At 37.6% G+C, this 20141-nt stretch overlaps 1 protein-coding gene across 14 annotated transcripts in view; it reads right to left on the bottom strand.

Annotated features, from left to right (window-relative positions):
• BABAM2 (BRISC and BRCA1 A complex member 2) overlaps window positions 1-20141 on the bottom strand; it is a 177892-nt gene that overhangs the window by 119511 nt on the left and 38240 nt on the right. For all 14 annotated transcript variants that reach the window (XM_068939585.1, XM_068939581.1, XM_068939576.1 and 11 more), the window contains exon 5: window positions 4898-5092. In XM_068939585.1, coding sequence (XP_068795686.1) covers window positions 4898-5092 — 195 coding nt within the window. The remainder of the gene's footprint in view (window positions 1-4897; window positions 5093-20141) is intronic.

Raw genomic sequence — 20141 nt, 5'->3', positions numbered from 1 at the left:
CCAAGTTAAGAAAAAATTTATAGGAACGTATATAAAATAGAGGAATCTTTGCAAACAAAGTAGATAGATAGATATATGTAAGAGGAGAAATTTCAGTTGAGTAAGGTAAGAATGAATAAGAAGTATCCTTCGAAGCACAGCAGAAAGTACTGAACTAGAAGGTTTTATGTAATGTTTTTCCTCAGAATTATGTGACTCAACACCTAGACAACTGAAAACTTGCCAAGTGTCCCCTATACATAGCTGTTTTTTATGCATAAAGTGTATGCAAAGGAAATGGAAAGGATTTCCTTTCTGTTTCATACACTTCCTTAAAACCAGACTTTGTCCAGCTGGTTATGAAGCAACTAATTTTATTCTTTTTAAATAAAATAAATGCTTGCCTGATTTCCACCACATTAATTTTTTTTTCCTAAATCATCCTTATGTTGTAATTCAATAAAGTAGTTCTACAGCAGCTTTATTTATGTTTTTGAGTGATCAGTACAAAAAGCATTAACATTAAAGTAGAAAAAGATGTACTCATCTTGAGACAAAGTAACAAACTCCTTTCAGTCTTAACATTGTCTTAAACTCGTATACATATACTACTTAGTTACCTGATGACACGCAATTTTTTAAAATATAGTACTTGATTTTAACAGCCAGTAAGGACAAATTAAAGCTATGTGAATATTCAGTATTCACTCTGCCACTGTAACACATATGTACTACTTCCATATTCCCTGAACAGTAATCTGTAGCTAATTTTCATTTTAATATTTTAAATGTTTTGTGAAGTCAGAAAAAGTAAGAAAAATACTGTAAACAAGAAATACATATGTTTAAACAAGTGCACATGTATCTATGGTGAGTATCTATATTACAATTCTCATTAAAAGGGTGATTGCAAATAGTATGCTAAGTTTAAACAGAATCATCATTACATATACAGCTGTACGTCGTGGTGAGCAAAAGCCTGTGAAATATCTGAAATAATAAAAATATCCCTTCTATAAAATGCAGCAACAACCCACTGAAGAGAAGCAGAGGATCTTGACAGCAACGGAGAGCAAAAAGCGCCCTTTGAAGTAACTTCAGTCGCTCTGCAGATATTTACACGTCTGTATCCCAAACTCAACCAAAAGCTGGAACTACTAGTCGAAGGCTTATAATCCATACAAACATCAGAAGGATGCCTTCTGGGCCACTGCTTTACTACTTCAGTGGATGTTATCACGAGAAGCCTGCATACCTATGGGGACAGCTTATCCAAGGCTATGACAACTTCAAGAAGAACACAGTCAGCTAAGCTCTTTTAGCACCTGATATCGAAAATACTAGAAACACACTGTCATACGCCTTCATAAACCTTGTCAGTAGGCTTGTCTCCCTTCTCAATTAGCTGTGCTAATCCACAGGTTGCTCTGAGCCCAGTGTAAGACAAAACATGAAGGTTGCCACCAGTGATATAGTCTCTGACCACAAATCTCCATAATGATGGGCAACACTGATTGCTATGCATATTTACTCAGAAAAGAACTGGCTGAACAAAAGGCTGAAGGAAATCAGCAGGCAGCTGCACCAGTCTCACTCAGAAGTATGTGAGCTCAAAGAGATGCTGCAGAGTGTGAACTGGCTTTCCAAAATGACATGGTAAGCTGCAGTGCTGGTCAGCTGAGGAATATAAATCATTTTTTGATGAGTGCATTTTCTTCTGCGATACCACTGTGCAATAAAACTGAGAAGGAAGGAAAAAAAAAAACAACGTCTACAGAACTAGATACCTACTTCTATTTTATGTCTAAATTAAACAAGCGTTTGACCCAAGCAACTAAGTACATACAGAGAAAGATGCTGTGTTAGGTAGATGTAGAATAGGTAATATCAATCCCAACTTGTTCCTTGATCAGGAATCAGGCATGAACTAGAAATAATTTATTCTACCTTCCAGTCACTAAACATGAAAAAATAAGATCTTGAATGCAGCCAAAATCTTGCCAATGGTACCTTATCAGTTATATCATTTACCAGTAGCGTTCGTGTGATTTTATGCTGTGAACCCTCCAGCTGCCAGTTTGCTCAGAAGTGCCCTTACAATTTGTCCCTGACAATCACACAACAGATGCAAAGTAGTTACACATAGAAATACTAAAGACAAAAAGTGAGCACATAATAAAGTCAGGTGCCAAAACCACTCCTGATGACACAAATGCTGGGGCTAAATGCCAGCTTGCCGATGTTGTACTGCATACATACGCTGGAGAAAAAATCAATGACTCTGTGCAACATCAAGACTGTTTTGATGACAGTCACGGTACTCAGTTTTTACTCAGACTGAAATGGATTGTACAGACAGTGCTACTTCTTTGGACTCGTCTCCCAGATATGTTGTCTTACAAAAAATCCAGAGAAAGATTCCTGGTAAAATACAAAGTCTGATGAACTGTGGATGGCCACTGAACAGACGAACGGCCCCTGAACGAAACATCAGCTTCTTCTCAGATGTGGATGTGTAAATAAGGACTTACAGCCTAGATCTTTTAGGCCATTCAATCAAGATTTTGTAACGTACTACTGCTAAAAATTTTCCAAACCTGTAGGAAGAAGTCCCTGTCCATGGTGCTCAACTACCCAAAAGCCAAATCATCTGGTGAAAGGCATCAGACTGAGACAGACGGAGGTCCTGGTCACAGCACTGAGAGATCAGATTCAGGTAGCCAATGGGCATTTGTATCAGCTTGCACCTGCCAACATAAATCTACTGGACTAAATAAGGGGTTGTCTGCTCTGATCTTTGATATTACTTCAGGACATTGGAGATACTGGTGCAAAGACATAGAAGGAAATTTATTCCTTTTTGAGACAGTGTGTTGAATTCAGGCCTTTTCTGGAGTTTTGTTTTGAAATCAACGCATGCACTTAAAATTACTGCTTTGATAACAACACTGTGCAAGGTTCACTCGCAGACGATTATTTCAGAGGTCTGTTGAGCTACTATTGACTCCTGAGAGACAGCAATAATTATTTTACTTTGTTTTGATAGTACAAGGTTCAATAACTTCTAGGCAGAGCAGATAAGGTGCAGTTACCTCTTGCTTTTCAGATAAACACTGCTATTGTGCTGATTGTCAAGATCAACAAGACAGTTGGCAAGAAGAGGAAGGAAAACCATATGGTTTTAGGCAACTCACACACAAGGCTCTGTGACTTAGGTACCAGGTTCACTGAATCTGCAGTTGGTCCAAATGTGACCTTCTGAGCCTTCTTGACAGGGAACGTAAACTTTAAAAACCAAACACATACCAGTGAAACCTCATATAGCCCTGCAAAGATTAAAAGGATTTGCCTCAAGAAGTATTCAAAATTCATTTTATTGGGATATTTTTAATTAAGACACCATTTCCAACACCAAAAAAAATCTTTATTCAGTCACCAAAGACTGAGGAAAGATTCCAAAGGCTTGAGTACATATGGCTTTTCCATAAAAAGGAAAAAAAATCCACTAGTTTTCTACAATCTTGACTGCAGTTTGGCCGCTGCCAAAAATGATGATAAAATCAGAGTATGGTACAGAAGGCCTTCTGCATTTCAATAAAACATTCTGACGATATTTACAGATGTGGCGAGTTGTTTGCGATGCCAGCTACAGAGAATAACACTTAAGAACAAATTAATTTCAGTGAAATATACTGACTTATAAAAATAAAATAGCAATCTGAAATTCGCTGATAAAGAAAATTTTACTTGGCTCAAAATAAAAACCTGCCTAGATGACAAGAAAAACTGAGGAATATATGCATTGTTGGTTGTACAGTAAAAATCTTTGCGTCACCTACAACTTAAGGAAGAGGAAAGTCACATAAACCTGAATACTAGGCCCTGGGAACAGGAATGCTAAAATTGCATAGATTTTCAGGCTGCATGCATATCAGAAGACACTGCTTCTAAAGGGTAGTATATGTTGAGAGTATGTTGCTGCTGAAAGTAAGAGGGCAATGTGTTCAACATAAGCACTATACATTTCCTGATACTTCTTAATCCCAGCTTCCCATGATAAATACATTACTAATGGCAAAATGATTTTTGCAAGGCTTGTCTGTGGCAGAGTGAGATCAGCTTAAAAAAAAAAACATGAAGAAAAACATAAAAATCACACACTAACCAACATGTCTACATAGTCAACAGTCTCATTCTGGAAGGCTGAGATGGCATACATAAGGTGTATCTATATAGCATGGCACTCTGCCCAGGCAAAAGATGCAATTTCAGGAACTAGATAAGCCAGTTTAACATCTGATTGTCATGTGAAGACACGGTCCTACAGACTCACTGTTTTAGCCAGTCTCACCTCCTCATATCCTCCTGCTGAAAATTAGTCTTTTTCTTTTTCCCCCACAATTTAGGTCCCTGGAAAAGCTCACCTCAGGTTAGACAAATGCCAGGGAGATATATGCAACTACAGCTAGCGATTAGATCAGCTCAAACACAAGGCAGAACCACACCTTAATACATCCTACCTCTCAGCAGGGTTAATTTGCCTGGGCAGAGAGTCATATTTAATAGTCATATACTGCCTCTCAAATCTTAAGCTAACTCAGACTTCTCCATAACATTGTACTTTGCCCTTTAAACAGAGCACAGAATTTTCAACAGTTTATCAGTTCATCTATAAATAAGATGAACTAACATCAGGCTGAAAAACAGATGCTTACTTGGAAATCAGGTTCAAGCAAGGGGGTGGAATGAAAGCAAAGGACAAAAAAGGAAGTACAGAAAGTGAGCTAACACTAAGGAAACATAAAACATGAATACACACACAACACACAAAGAACTAGTTTTTCCAAGGCAACAGCAATACTTACTAAAATGAAAGAATCATTAAAAACATTTAACAGAAACATTCTTCATAGCTTACCCAGTTGTTTTTTTTGCCAGCATAAATTTCCATGTTTTCTCCATACTGGGGCTCTTCAAGTAAAGTCTGATATTCAAACATGAGACGAGAGCTCTCCCGTAATCGGCTGCATTGAAATTGGTGATACTGCTGGACAAGCTCTTTCACAACAAGCAGGAGGCATTCAGGGTTTGAGGGATTCCAAGAAGCTAAATTCTGTTGAATTAGAAAAGAACAGAGGACAAACTCATATACAGTAATAAAAAGATAAGCTTCTTTCTTCCACACTGATGCCAGAAGCATGCATATATGCAGAAGCTGTGTGACAAAGCTAAAACATAATATTAAATGCAGACGTTATTTAACACTTTGGAAAGAAACCAGGCCAAAGAGCATGGAAGAGCCTTAATGTGAAATAAGTGTCTGCACATGGAGCTACCATGAAACAGATACCAGGGCTACTACTCTGTGTACATAGGCCTCAGTTAGCATTCCCTTCTTCCCCAAAATTACACTGTTGCACCTGAGGAGTTGGAAAGTCTGAATTAAAAATAAAATAAAAAAATCAGAACTGATATGAAACACACCTGGACCAGGTTAGTACAACCCCGTGTAGCGTCTGACTCAAACAGCAGTCAGCCAAGCGATACGCCAAATTGACACTAGCTGTGGAAACCAACTTGCTCTATTATTCGAATAACAGATATCGTGTTGACAGTGCCACAACAAATGTGTGCTCTTCTGTTGCCTCAACCTTGTGCTGTACTTCACCTTGATTGTTACTCCACTGGAGAGTTAACTTGACTCTTTCCCTTAACACAAGTGCAATCCACACACACAGTCTCTTCAATCTGTCTCGCACAAGTCTGAGTTACAAGCTTACCACTATATCAAGAAACACAAAGCACAGTAATACAAAGCAAAATATTACTACAATTGAAGATAACTGTGTCAGTAACACAGTAGCCATGTTATCTCAGGGTGACTACTTCAATGTGGACTTAGATGCATCTTCCATGAAAAATAAAAGTTTTATTTTTACACGTTATAAACCACAGCTGACATGAAGAATTCTTGCCTCTGGCTGATCTTACCTAGAATGGGTCTGTGTTAAGGCCAGATGAGAACTTGCCCTGTGCTCCAAACTGAGAGAATGTGAGACAGTTTTGATGTAAAAGCCGAAAGACAGCTTCAAACTGTTGAAAAACCAAGGTGCTTTGTACCCAAGTCCTCAACAGGTTTCGTTGAAATAAGCACGTTCAAACAGTCAAACAGCTTTTGGTCAGCTTTGGGTATAAGCAAAATTATTCTCTCTTTCCATAGCATATCACATGGACATAAGACGACAAACTAGTTGCGATGGGATTTTAAACTGCATGCATTATATAATCCACGTTAAGATGCTTCAAAACAGCAGAGATGTCTTCAGTTTACAACTAATTAAAACTATAATATAATAGTGTGAAATAAAATCATGCATCAGTATTTGAATGCCCATTCAATTTTTACATTTTTGTTCAAAGTCGTTCATGTGGTTACTTTTGTTCTGGAAGTTGCAAATGCTCCATAAGCAAGTTACATACATGATATATAACTTTCAGTAAGAAGAAAAAAGGTATTAGTTTTTTTTTTTAATATATATTTTTCAATGAAAAACTGCTTTGGTATGCAGCATTTTTTACAATGAGAGGATAGAAAATCTTTTTGTATTTTGCAATAGCTATCTTAAGATTGTTTTGTATTCAAATAGGTTAAGAAACATAATTCTGTATATAAGTTAAGTAAATTAATGAGGCTAGAAAAAAAAGTCAGCTCTAAAATATAAGGAATTCACTATTTGCATATGAGCAAAACCAATAAATACAAGCGGAACACGTTGCCTAGAGGTTGCAGAGTCTCCACCCCTGCAGATATTCAAAACACAACAGGACAGAGCCCTGAGCAACATGCTCTAGCTGACCTTGCTTTGAGCAAGGGGCTTGGACTAGACAATCTCCAGAGGCACCTTCCAACCTCAGCTATTCTGTGATTCTGTGAAGTGTTTAAGACAAAATCATAAATTGAAACCGAGGATCCAACAAGAGCAGAATCCAAAATTCTAACCTGACAAGCAATTAAGTCATGTTCAAATTTTCTCTTCTGACGCTCTGGAAAGCGTGGTAGAAACCTCAGCTGACTATTCACCAAGCACCATATTCTTAGGTTTATCACAAAATCTACCTGTAGCCTAACCTGTAATGATGTGGCTACTTCCATTCAAAAGGCTTGTCATTTACGTTATTTCTGATGTCTGCAGCTCATGGTATATTCCCTTGGAACAGCTTTAATAACTTTAATATATATGTGTGATGACTTAATATTTCAAGCATTTCTTTTTCCACAACTTTGTATTGGAAAGTCATATACACTTAGACATTATCAAAATTATTTTCTCCAGTTTTCAGCATCATCACTTAAAATACACAACTCTCATTTGTCAGTGGAAAAGACATGAAGTAAGTAAAAACAATTCTAAAAACATTCTTTCCTTGAAAAACTTGAGGTTTTGAAATGAAAAATCAGTAATGTTTACTAATGTGATTTTATCGCAAATCTTACCACACGTTGTTTTTCCTGAAGACCCCAACCCTGGAGGGGATCAATCTTGAGAGAATCTCAGCTACACTCTCCCATCTGGCTTCTCATTTAAGTCAATAGCTACCAGCGATGCAAAGAACAGCTTTTATTTGTGTGTGTATGCACTATCTACATATAGAAAAAATGAAAGGGACAAAAAAAAAAAAAAAAAGAGAAATACAATCGAGAAATGCAATCCTTTTTGTGTATCTCAGATGATTTTTAGACCACTGTCATGACTTTCTGGAACGTGACTCATGATTGTTGAATGCCTGTGGTTGGCTATGCTGCATTATCTATTTAATTACTCACTTCTGCAAATAGGATAAAAAAATATACTTATCAGTCACCTACAAAAAACAAAATGGGTAGGAGAAAAGTTTTGGAAGGTATTCTCATTCTTCAGAAAACTTATTTTTTCTTTCTCAGAGTATGAGCAGAACGCTTATGGGAATAGTTACTTCTGGAGTATACATTTGAAAAAGACCAGTCATTTATATGTCTGAGACCCACCTGAGACTGACGGGCTTAGGTCAAGAAACACAACGAGACATACCCCCTGTCATAATTTGCTTTGTTTCACAGGTATGAACAAACAGCTCAATGAATAGTTACAGGATTAAACTACACTCTTATTCTACTCCTGACTGTGATTCTGCAAGAGGCCTGCCCAAGCGTGGCTTAGACGCTACCCACGGCTTCTCTGTGCAGAAGCTAACGCGCTGCTCTGTCACGCATTTGCCCTGAAGTAAAAGTCCTCTATATTTGCTCCTACACAGTAAGGAGCACCTTTACACCTGTAAAATCAGAACATTAGCATTGTCATATCTCAAATGGTGAATTATATTACAGAGGAACTGGTGAAGAACTGAGATAGTATGAGATTCATATAAGGTCCTAAAATACATACTACAGAGACTGAAAGCCTCTGTTCTACCCCGTCTTATGTTTGCAGCTGGCAAATATTTCTTCCCAACCTGAATCCATTTAAGCCTATTCTATTCTACAAAATACTAGAGAAAATCTGTTAGGTAGAGAGTGTCTTCTAGGAAACATGCTTTGTATTATGCAGTCTGAAACCAGACTGTGCGTAACCTCAAGTTTCCTGTTCCCAAGCTCCTGCTCAAATAAAGCATTTCCAGAAAGCCAGGGGATGTAACATGCCAGTATGTATTGATATCAGCCAGACAAGTGGGAATAACCTTTCTTCCTAACGACATTGGTATAACACAATAGAAGTGTTCTGTCAAAGGAAACGATCAACAATATTTTAATAACTGACCTAAATGCAACTGCACCTTTTGTTTTTCAAATATTACACCAGAGAACAAAAAAAGAGCAAGAGGAAATACATTGTCATTTGTGGAGCGCGGAGCTAAAATACGGCTGTCTTCAAAGAGCTTGCAACCACTGCACCCAGTGTTTACACTACACTGCTTATCAGCAGCCTCAGGATTTAAAATGAATTTCTTGAGTCCAGGTTTCTAATTAAATACTTTTCATTCAGTAACTAAAGATTTTAAAAGAAAACAAGGTATGAACTGTTTTATAAAAAAAATAGATCACCTGCAGATTAATCCAACGACCCACCTAGCACGTGCATCAGTTGCAACCGATTCTCACTGACAAAAAAAAACTAGTATCCAAGATTTACATGAATTTTCTCTAACACAACTTCTTCTTTAAACATACACTAATTTCTGACTTTAGAATCGTGTTTTTATTGTAGCACTTGTTATTTATTAATTGGCCATTATATTTCTAGGGATTTTTATTAACCTTTCAGAAGTGCTGTTCTTTTCAGAAGATCTAACTTTAAAAGTTAACAAGACAGTTCTGACTATACTGACATATTTCTATATGAAATTTCTTTCTCCATACCTTTAAGTGCTGCTTATTTGTCAAAAGCACTAGACTTGATCATTTGAAAATACTTAACTTTTCAATCACTGTCATCCAATTTCAACATTATATAAAAATTCAAGCTGTGCTGTTCTTTGTTTCAAACGGTTTGTTTCAAAAGGCTTTGTTTCTTCAATCTTCTTTATTTTTGAAATCAACAACAATGTAAGCAACTATCTATAATGTAAACAGTGTTAAAAATCTAAATGAAGCATAATTTGATCTCCAGTAGGTTGATCCCTCATAGAATGTCCTACTCAGTACAACTGTAATATTACAGCGATTCCACTGAAAATGTACAATTTGTCACTTTAGTCAAGGAGAGTAGTGTCCTTGCAACAATCAATTGACTTCTGTTTTAGAGATAAAAGGATGTCCTAAATAATATTTTATCTAGCAATTAAGAACTCTATACATTACTAGCCTTAGGAAGTTGTCTTCATTAGTGAAATCTCAAACTAAAGGCTTTGAAGAAAAAAATTTAAAAGGTAAGAGCGTGTGTACTTTATTTTCTGATTGGTTTGTCTGAAGCCTGTTGTAATCTAACATTGCCCAATACAGTTTTTGTAAGAAATAGTATTTTAAAATATTTAAAACATTAAAAGAATGAAGCTAGCTTCCAGTGTTTCTGTGGCTGCATGTTTTGCCACAAAACTCAGATCTTTTATAAGAATTATGCTCTGAATACAAGTTCAAAATCACGAGTTTTAGGTATTGCTGCTTCAGAAAAAGTCCTGAAAACATGAAAACAAACATAAACGCAATTTCTACAGCCAGAAAGAAATTGAAGCCTGGCAGGCATGAAAAACCCAGCTAGACATATCCAGCAAATATGTACAGCAAATGACATGGTTGCTTTCCACGGCTACTCTTACACCGTATCTCCTTCTCCTGGATCTTGTGTTTTGTCTCTGTCAAAATGTACACTTTCACGTAATTTTACCAAAATCTCATGCATGCTGAAAAGAGAGAAAGATGCCTTTCAAATGAAAATTCCTCTAAAATTGGTATAGAAATGAATTTTATAGCAAAATAAAATGAGAACAGTGGCTGAGGTACTGACAGTATCTTAAGTAACATATTACTCACTAAATCTTTTCTAATTTGAAATGAGATTTCTGTAGATTTTCTAGACAGTTGATCAGAATTTACAGAACAATCAGTATTATGCTTAAAATAAAGAAATTCAGAGTTGAATCCAATTTCTTGACCTGTTTGCCAAGAGATATCTAAGTTAACTCTGCAGTGCAAACTCTAAGTTACTCAGAAGTTAGCCAGCTAGACTGGAAGTGGCCCAGCGTTAAACAATAAAAAAGTATGATCCAACTCAAATGGCAAGTCCACAACTAGTTTTGTATCCATTCACGCCTCATATAGAGACTGAGATGGCACTTCTCAGTATGGTTACAAGCACTTTTAACACTATTATCATTTCTGTGGAAGGACGTGCCTCTTTTCTGAGCACAAGAAGGCTCAATTAAAAAATTCCCTTTGGCTGGGCACTGCTCACACTTCTGTGCAGGCTCTCCACTGCAACTAGCAGCACCACAAACTCCACGCTCTAAGCCTTAATGTAAATCCTGAGCTTTCGGTTGGCCATAAGGTAACTTGCGTAACTTCCGTTTTTTTAAAAAGGCCAATTTCTACCTCATCTTAAGCAGTTTATTTTAGCAGGAGGTTGGTGGCACGAGAAGGCAACTACGTATTTTCCTATAGGGACAGAAGCCTGGTAATAGTCAACGTCATCTGCAATGACTGGCGAATCCCCATTTTTTCTTAAAGGTGAGGCAAGTGATAAAAACCCCAAAGTAGCTAGCTTCTCAGCACTACTAGGAAAAACACGGGGAATTTAGCTTTACAGAGTAACCATAATATTCAACTTTTGGCAAAGAAGCCGTGTTTAAGTTTTGTTCTGGAACACGTTGTGCTTTGCAGTCTTTCCTTTATACTTCCAAAAAACTGACTGGGACCCTATGCAAACGACTCCATGTCAGCGATTACCTACTCCCCCCGTTTGGGGAACATAAAGAACCCTGTGTTCCATAAGCAGCTAATTCCTAGCCTCCATAACAGCATATTGCTTATTTCATAACTCCAGGCAATGTCTGCAGCAAACTGTAATTCCACACCATCGGAAGGAAAATAAGATCACAATTTCTAATTGATCTCAAGTTGTTTTTCTTTGAAATGTGTTTAAATATCCAGGTTGCCAGAATATCTTCCAGGAATGTGATTTTAAAGAAGACAGATTGTAACTGTTTTTCCTGGCTATACTACAGGAAACAACAGCAAGATCTTATTTTAAGTTAGCGTACTTTTATATTTCTAAGCAAGAAATTAACTGCAATCACTTTCACGAGAAAACGTCAGTAAACAAAACCTCTCAAGCCCATAACAGCAGTAACATGTTGCTACAGCATCTTTCATCCAGAATTACCATAAAGAATAATATAAGTACAGATTTGCATTTTCTTTACATCCCTGTACACTACATGTACACAATTCACGCACTATGATAACTTAATAACATTGTACATTTGTCTTTACCTGAAATGAGAAAGCCAATCACACTGTGATATCAGCACTTATGCTCTATATAAATACATTCAGAGGAGACAAGAGTCCAGTGGTTACAACATTAGTCTAGAAACTGGGATATCTGGAGTCAACTCCTGCTTTGCTATAGTCTTCTTGGGCCATGAGGACCTTGAGGAAATCACTCACAGGAAAAGGCACAGGATAATTATCTGTCATACGCTCACATCTTTCTATCAACAGATATTTTTCACAGTATTCACAGGGCTGGAGCGTTACAACAACTTTAAAGGCTTCAGTTTCTTAGCAGCCAGCACTTAAACATCCTACAGGCTGCAGTTCCAAATCAATCACTGTAAACCCACATGCCATCTACTTGTCATCTTATTTTCACAGGTTCTTCTCATCCCTCTCCCCCAAAGCACCACTGGAACAACGTTCTGGAGTGATCTACTTGAAAACACCGTTTTTGGGCGTAAGCAACCAGCAAAGACTTAACGTTTCATGAAAACGGTTCAACTAAGGAGCACTTTTGTCACGGCACATAAAATCAAACAACTTACAGACTTTGTGTGCTATACTAGCTGTTATGTATAACAGATAATAAAGTTTGCATACAGCAAAATTTGGGATACTCAGATTTCTTCTTTTAGTGAGAGACTGTAGAAATTGAACAGAAGTTATATTAGCCTATAAATGCTTAGCTGAAATCTCAGATACCTGAAGGCCTTGAAATGGCAAGAAAGTACACAGGAGGTGAACAACGTTCACCTATTGTATTGAAATCTAACTCTGCTTTAAGAAAAGCACGTCACATTTAGTACAGTCTCCCATTTTCTTCTGCTGGCCACACAAGGTGATTCTTGATTAATGATTACATATCTAAGGCAGACTCTAAAATAATAAAAAATAATTTATTTATTTATTTATTTTTACACACAGAACACTTCAGCATTCAGCTAGAACGAATGCATCTCTTCCTTTCAAGCATCATCACCTGAAAAAGGAGAGAATTCTTTTTTCGAAACTTACTACAAATTACTCCGATATCCTGCTGTGGGAACAGTAAGGGATTGCTGATCTCTGTAAATTAAGGATGCTCTGGAGGTGTAGAAACTGTGTAACTGAGCCCCAGAAGAACATTTCCAAGTTGTGCACTCTTCCTGAAAAAGTCTGCCTCCTTTCCCGCACAGAGGAAAACAAGATAATCAGACGTCACAGATACTGCCCACTATCACAAGATACAGAGGATAATACTATCCAAATAATCTCCTAAAGACTTTCAAGATTAAGAGTAAGATAATTAAAGTTATATGCACACGGATAGTTTGTGGATATCAGGAAACACTTGCATGCAAGGGTTCCTGTCCTAGCTAAGGGATTAATTTCTGTCCCTTTCCAGGTCTCCCAGTGCACCTCTCCTTGGAAGCAGATTGTACCTTTAACTGTGCTGAGAAGGACACTGAACATTTACTGTTGGGTGGCATACACAGAACTATTTTCTTCCAACCTCTTTTTCCCCCTCACAAAATCCCATAAATTAAAATCAATACATCATATGGCAGATCTCACTGTTCTGCCCGTTTGCAGTATTTGCATCTTTATCTCCACATTTACACAAGAGAGCTAAGAGGGTCTTGAAAATATAGCCTCCCCAAAGAAAACATTTACCAAATTCCATTGGAATAAGACATTGGAAATCAAAGTTATCTCTGTACTATACAGGATAAAATAATGCAAATTAGTGATGTCTTCTCAAAAAAAGCACCATAAGAAACTTCTCACCCGGAAAAAATTACAGACACTCATTTGATTCCTTTACGCAAGTAAAAGCTGCTTCTCTGTAAACAGGTACATGGCAAAATTCATGTAACACTGTATGAACACTAATGCTGCAAGCAAGAGAGACAGGACATTGACGGAATTTCAACTATATTTCTTCAATTTTCAAAAAAAAAAGGGGGGGGGAGGGGGAGGGAGAAAAAAAGGAAGACCTGATATGCCTGAGAAACTGAGATGGAAGACAGCAGGAAAACACAGACACATAGGCATTTAAAGAACGAACAAAATAAGGACAGTTTTTGAAACTAATACAGGCTGAAAGTTAGACCAGGAAAGAATAAAGAAAATACAGATTGAGCTCTCCTCCATTTAGGAAAATTAATATTTTCTTTGAAAATTACCATGCGTGCAAAGACATTTCTTTGCCTCACTATTATCTTGTGAAGGAAAGAACCTGCAGGGTCCCAAACTTAAGCTAATCACTTCGCTAAAAAGTAGAATTATAAATTGTAACAGAATTCACAGCCTAGAATTTAATCAAATCTGAAACAGCATTACCAAACAGAATACTTATTTCTAGCTGACCTTCTGTAGTCAGTTAATTTAAAAGTCTGTTCTGCTTGCATATTCATAAGCAATGACTGCCTTGCTACAGAAAAATGAATTATCATGGCTCAACGATTTGAATTCAAAGTGCACAATACGATGAATTTAAATGGATTTTCAATTCAGGAAGGTTGTGCTAGATTTGATCTTTCCTTTTTAAACCTTATAAATATGTTTCTAGAAAGCTAACAAGCTGCTGCCTTCAAGCCAAGCCATTTCTTACCATTCTGGAGTTTGTGTGAAAGAGGGAAGTATATTGTGCCAGGATCTTTACATATAACGCCCAGAATCCTTTAATTTTTGCTAGTTTCTCTAATACCTGCTTTTTTCAAACTTTACCAAAGAATTCAGAAAAGTATGAATATATTTTGATTAACTGAAGCAAAAAGAGTTGTAATCACATTGATTTTATCAGTGTGCTGGTTTCTGTTAAGATATTATTAATATCAACAAGACTATTCTGCTCCTGAGCTTCCAAATAAAGACGTTCTGCGTTCATACGGCCAGCTTGGGATATCTAGCTTTATATTTCTGATTTAAAGTAACAACTATTTGAAAATCACTAAGACAAACTGCAATTTATTCTACCACCCTTATCACTAGCAAGGTCTTTATTTCCTGCCAAAGCAGGTATGCTATATATACATAAATATATGAACATATTTAGCCATCAGTGTCTGGTAATTGGCAATCTGACATTACGCCAGGATGCATACTTTCCTGCCAACAGCACGTTATCTTCTAGGATTCCAACCTGAAGAATCTTTCATTTGCTCAGTCATTTTGCTTCCTCAGGCAACTATTTGTGATAAGAAAAAAAAAAAAAGGAAGTTGTGCTCCTTGGGGGAAAAGGTGATGTCTATCAATATGCTGAGAAGAGACGGTGAAGTAGATGATGGCATTAACAAATTAACCTTACTGACTCCAAAAAAGCATTGCTGACAAAAGCTTTCACAGTCTTAATTGCAGTGCAATATACTGAGAAAACACTGTTTTCTCCAAGCGTTTTCTACAATTACCTTTCTCACAATGTCTAGAAACCCGTTAAGTCCTCATACAGAAGAGGAATAATAATAATATGCCAGAAAAATAGAGAGCATAGTACTAGATGTAGATGTCTTTGGAACAGGTAGTGGAAGATTTGTCAAGCTTAGCTTCTTAAACGAGAACTGCTGGAATATCAAAGTCTCTGAAAACTGACAGGAAAGACACGGCAAAGGAGCAACTTCTGGTTTGTCTTTAGGGACTGCGAATTGCCCTTGTGAAGATATCCAGCGGCAGAAACAACCAATGTCAGGAGGCAGCAATTTACAGACCCAACTGAGTCTTTGCTTACAAGAATACTTACAGATCCAGTGACTCCAACTATCCCTGGAAAAATAGTGAAAGCCCTTTTTCCTCATATTTGATGGCAAGCATAGCCACACAGTTCATGAACTTATATTTTTCTCTTGGTCATGTCAGTAGCCTTCACTTATCCTTAAGGCAAAATATATTAGCACAGGGTAGAGCAACACTGTATCACTTCACAATCAGCAGGCTCCCTCCAGTTTTCTCTTTTCAAAGACAGTTAAGAGGAATAGAGGAGATAGTTCACTGAACCGGACTCTAGGGCAACATCATCTTTTTGAGAACTCAGTACCTGCAAAACACGGGAACAGAAAGTTCTCCCTCTGCTACAGATAAAGGCAGGTGCCACTTCAGGCTCATTAGAATCATTAAGGCCTGTGGATTCTTTATTGCTGATTCACTACATTTGACTGTTCTGATTCTCTATTTCTGATTAGGCACAAAGAGCCCAGGCTATCAGAGGGCAGCATAAATATAAGAGGTTCAGTGCTCAATGCAATCCTGGCTTGCTACGGCTCCACAAAAGGAGGTCTCGGTTAGAAACACATAAATAGAGAAAGCAACACCAGACCCAGAAGAACAGGGAGTAAACCAGGCACTGGTACATCAGAAACAAATCTTCACATGACGGCAAAACGGAGCAAATGGAAATGACCAGAAAGCTTGCACCAAGTTAGGTAGCCCATTCAGCTGCCAGACTCAGAAATGTTTATCTCAGATCCCCTTAAGGAATACCGATATAATTGAGACTGCTCATCCTCCCAGGCACAAGCTTGAATTCCACACAACTGAAACACTCCGATGGGATATTCTCATGGCTGACAGAATAAGCGGACTGAAAGATCATCAGATACCACACTGTGATTCTGGAGGACAAATAAACCTTGAAACATTCTGAATAAGTGCCACAATTGTCAAGCGCCACTGACCGCCTAGCACTAATAAACTTAAGGAGTTTGCGCATAAAGTGAGGCAAAAGTTCTAGAGAATTGGAAAGAATATCAGAAAGCTGAAAATGGAAAGTATCTAATGGGACCAGTAAATAAAATAAAATAAAGCACAAAATTAAAAGGATTTAAGTAATAAAACAAGTAAGTTGGAAACGCATTCAAATTTCAGCTATGCAAAGAGCTGTTACTGAGTGACATATGAAGGGAGTAAGTCGGCAATGACTACCTTATAGGTCTTTGACTTTATATAGATTACAGGTTTAGGCACAGCGTGAGCTTTTGCTTGTGCCCCAACTCACTGACTATCTGCTCAGCTACTCCTCAAACCCAAAATCAGATGCCAGTTTCCCCTACCTCTAGTCTTCTAGGTCTCCAGGGACCGTAGGATCAACGAGGAGCGAGGCTGCAGAGATGATCCTGAGATCCCTCCTGCCACGCAAGAACTCTGGTCACTAAGAGACGACAGATGATTTTATTAGTGCTCACACCTCAGCTTTCAGCTAAAACAAGCACCTACCTATATAAGTGCTGCTCTACTCTATCAGGGATTCAGGCTAATCTATGTGATTTGACACTAGAGGAGTAAAAGAAAGTACTCATTCACACAGGCACTTGCTCTTAGTAGAGAGAGAGCAGACACTCAAGCCCAGTAGCAGCTACACCCCAGCTAAGAAATGAAACCAAATTCAACCAGATTCAAGAGAAGATCCAGAAGCTCAAGAAGCCAATGCTCTGGGCTCAAGTTTCAGTCAAACAGACATAGCTTGGAAGAAGCAAGAGACTAAACGTCTAATTCAGCCCTTACATTAAAGTTTAAGCATTTTTTTATTCTGGTCCATTTAACTCTATGATCACGGAAAAGATGGTCATACTCATGTAACGGATGAAAATAATCTTTTTTTTTTTTTTTAAATTGTAATAGCATGACTAAAAAGCTATGAAATCATTTTCCTCATTTTACCAGTGCAGAATGATTAAATTTCTTATCAGATCTATATTAGCTAGCATGGCAGCAAAACATTTTCTCTCACTTTGACATCCTACAGCCAAATGCATCCATGCACATTCTTAATGCTTTCCTAAAGCTAGTATTTCCTGGACTGGAAAAACTAGTTTTTCTCAAAATAGCTAATGTTCTAGATTTTGCACATTGTAAGGATAAATTACATTATCAAATATAAAGAAGCCTTTGCCAAAAAATGAAATGTTTCCTTACTAAGCCCTTTAGTGAGAATGAATGGAATTAATTTTGCACTCTACACTAACAAGCTTTAAGCAAGAACGGCAAGGCTCCCTGGCTTACCAGATATTTTCTTCCTCCCAAATTAAAGAAGGATAATAGTACCAAACTACGGAAATTTGATCAATTTACAGATTAGTAAAACTGACACCTCTCATTTTAAGGGAGCTAAAAACTAATAAAACCAATTACAGCACTGGACAGCTTCAAATCTTTCATTAATCTTTACATTGGGGGACAGCCACAAGAAGTAGAGAAACTCAAGGTAAAAAGAAAACACTTAGCATTAAAAATCATCAGCCAGTCAGCCATAAGAAAAGCAAAAATCTCTGGATTAAGTGGATGGAAAAAGGATTAGGAGGTATAATCAAAGAAACTATTTATTTCTGCATAGGGGAGCAGACCTAAGTTTTGGAAACAAATAAAACTGCATCAGAGGAAAAATGCGCTTAATATTAATTTTCTTTGTAAAAACAACAACAGGTAAGACTCCACAGCTTTGGCCAACTGCTCGAATTTAAAAACAAAAAATATATGAGGGAGCACTAGCTCAGAGGGTACTGAAGCAAAGCTAACAAGCCTGTAAAAACAGGAGGACACATCAATGCTACACAGTTCTTCCCTGTAGCAGCCTCGCGTCTCTCAGCAGAAGAGGCCGATGTATAGTATTCGCAATTCATCTTCTGTAAAGAATGATTCATTTGGGCCTCTGAGTCCCAGGAAACATTCCCTTACTCTTCAGACGGCGTGGGCAGGAAGGAGAGATCAACTTAAAACTTTATGATTAGCTAAAGCAGAACTTCAGAACTCAGCAGATTTCTTTTCTTCCTACACTTTGGAATAGAGAGCCAATTTTTTTTTTAGTTATCCTAGGAAGTGATGATGAAACTCTGGAAAAGAAAGTGAGGTAAATATATACAATGATTTTGTATGAGTAGAAAATGACAGAGATATACAAGGTAGCTAACTCCTCTCAGCTCCGTAAATATTAACGATTCTGGATAAAGAGAGCAGAAATAAGAGAGGAGAATTAGAAGAGAAATTCAGAGGACTAAACCAAGGAGAAAAAGGAATAATCTACCAAAGTAAAATTGCCTTGAAGGAAGAAGAGATGATGAGAGGAAAAACGTGTTTTCGGTCATCTCTCTTGTATTCTTCCTTCCAAATTGTTTGTATAGGCTCCATCTCTAACCACGCTGTACAGCAGACACGGATGACAACGCTTGCCCTCACCACCTTGCACCCTCTCAGCAGAGCCTGCTCTATGCAGGACTCTCAGGCTGTGGACAAACTCGGCAGCCTTCACAGGGAGCCTCTCCGCCTTCGCAGCCACCATTCATTTTTCGGGGATTTTTCATTCGAAACCCAGGACAAGCATGGCAAATAAAAGTCAGAAAACCTGTGGGTTGTCTCAGATACCTCTTTTTATTTAAGTCACAGAAACTAAAGAGGATTCACTGGGGGAAAATACATGGAGCTCAGGCACTAAAAACAGACCAAAAAAAGACATTCAAGATAAGATTCTTCCAAGTTTGGTCTATATAGGAACGTTATACTGGCATAGTTCTGTCATTTAAAAACGTGAACAAAAACGTACACCATAATGGCAACAATACCAGCAAAAAGGTCCACTTGCTCGCAAAGTTCTGAACAACATTACTCTTTTGATGGTGCAAAACACAGCTTTACAGAGAGGGGGATTGCGAGCACTGCCACTGTGGTGTATCCATGCCAGACAAACCTCAGGCTGACCTCACTGACTAAATGCACATGAAGAATCTAGCCTGTGTAGGTTACCCTATACACACATATCCCATATATAATGGACGGATAGGTAGAAGCAATACAGAAGAATGAGTATAAAAAGATCTAGAATTCACATTTGTTTTAGAAAATACCACAGTGAATAGCACTGGATTATAAATAATCAAAACTCATCATTAGATAAGGCAAGACATGACTGAGAAGGGAACATAAAAAATGTGAATATGAAGAATTTCAAAATAAGAAGGAAGCTTCTAATAAAATAAAGGATCAATCCTGCATTCTGTTTCTTTCGAAAATTCCTTATGTTCAATTAAAAAAAAAAAAAGCTAACTGAAACCTTTCAGTACAAGAGCAGCAGGTGAGTGGTCCAAGAATGCAATCTTCTGCTGACATCCCAAATACAGCAATCACAAGAAGCAGTAATGCTAAAATACTTAAAGCTTACCTACGCGTTTCCCGGACAAAGTAAAGTAACATTTAAAGTAACGTTCTGAAAACCATCATGCTCACTGCCCTT

This window comes from Struthio camelus, chromosome 3, assembly GCF_040807025.1.
Source record: "Struthio camelus isolate bStrCam1 chromosome 3, bStrCam1.hap1, whole genome shotgun sequence".
Taxonomy (NCBI): domain Eukaryota; kingdom Metazoa; phylum Chordata; class Aves; order Struthioniformes; family Struthionidae; genus Struthio; species Struthio camelus.
The sequence above is the reverse complement of the archived record's forward strand: the minus strand, read 5'-3'. Positions and strand labels throughout refer to the sequence as shown.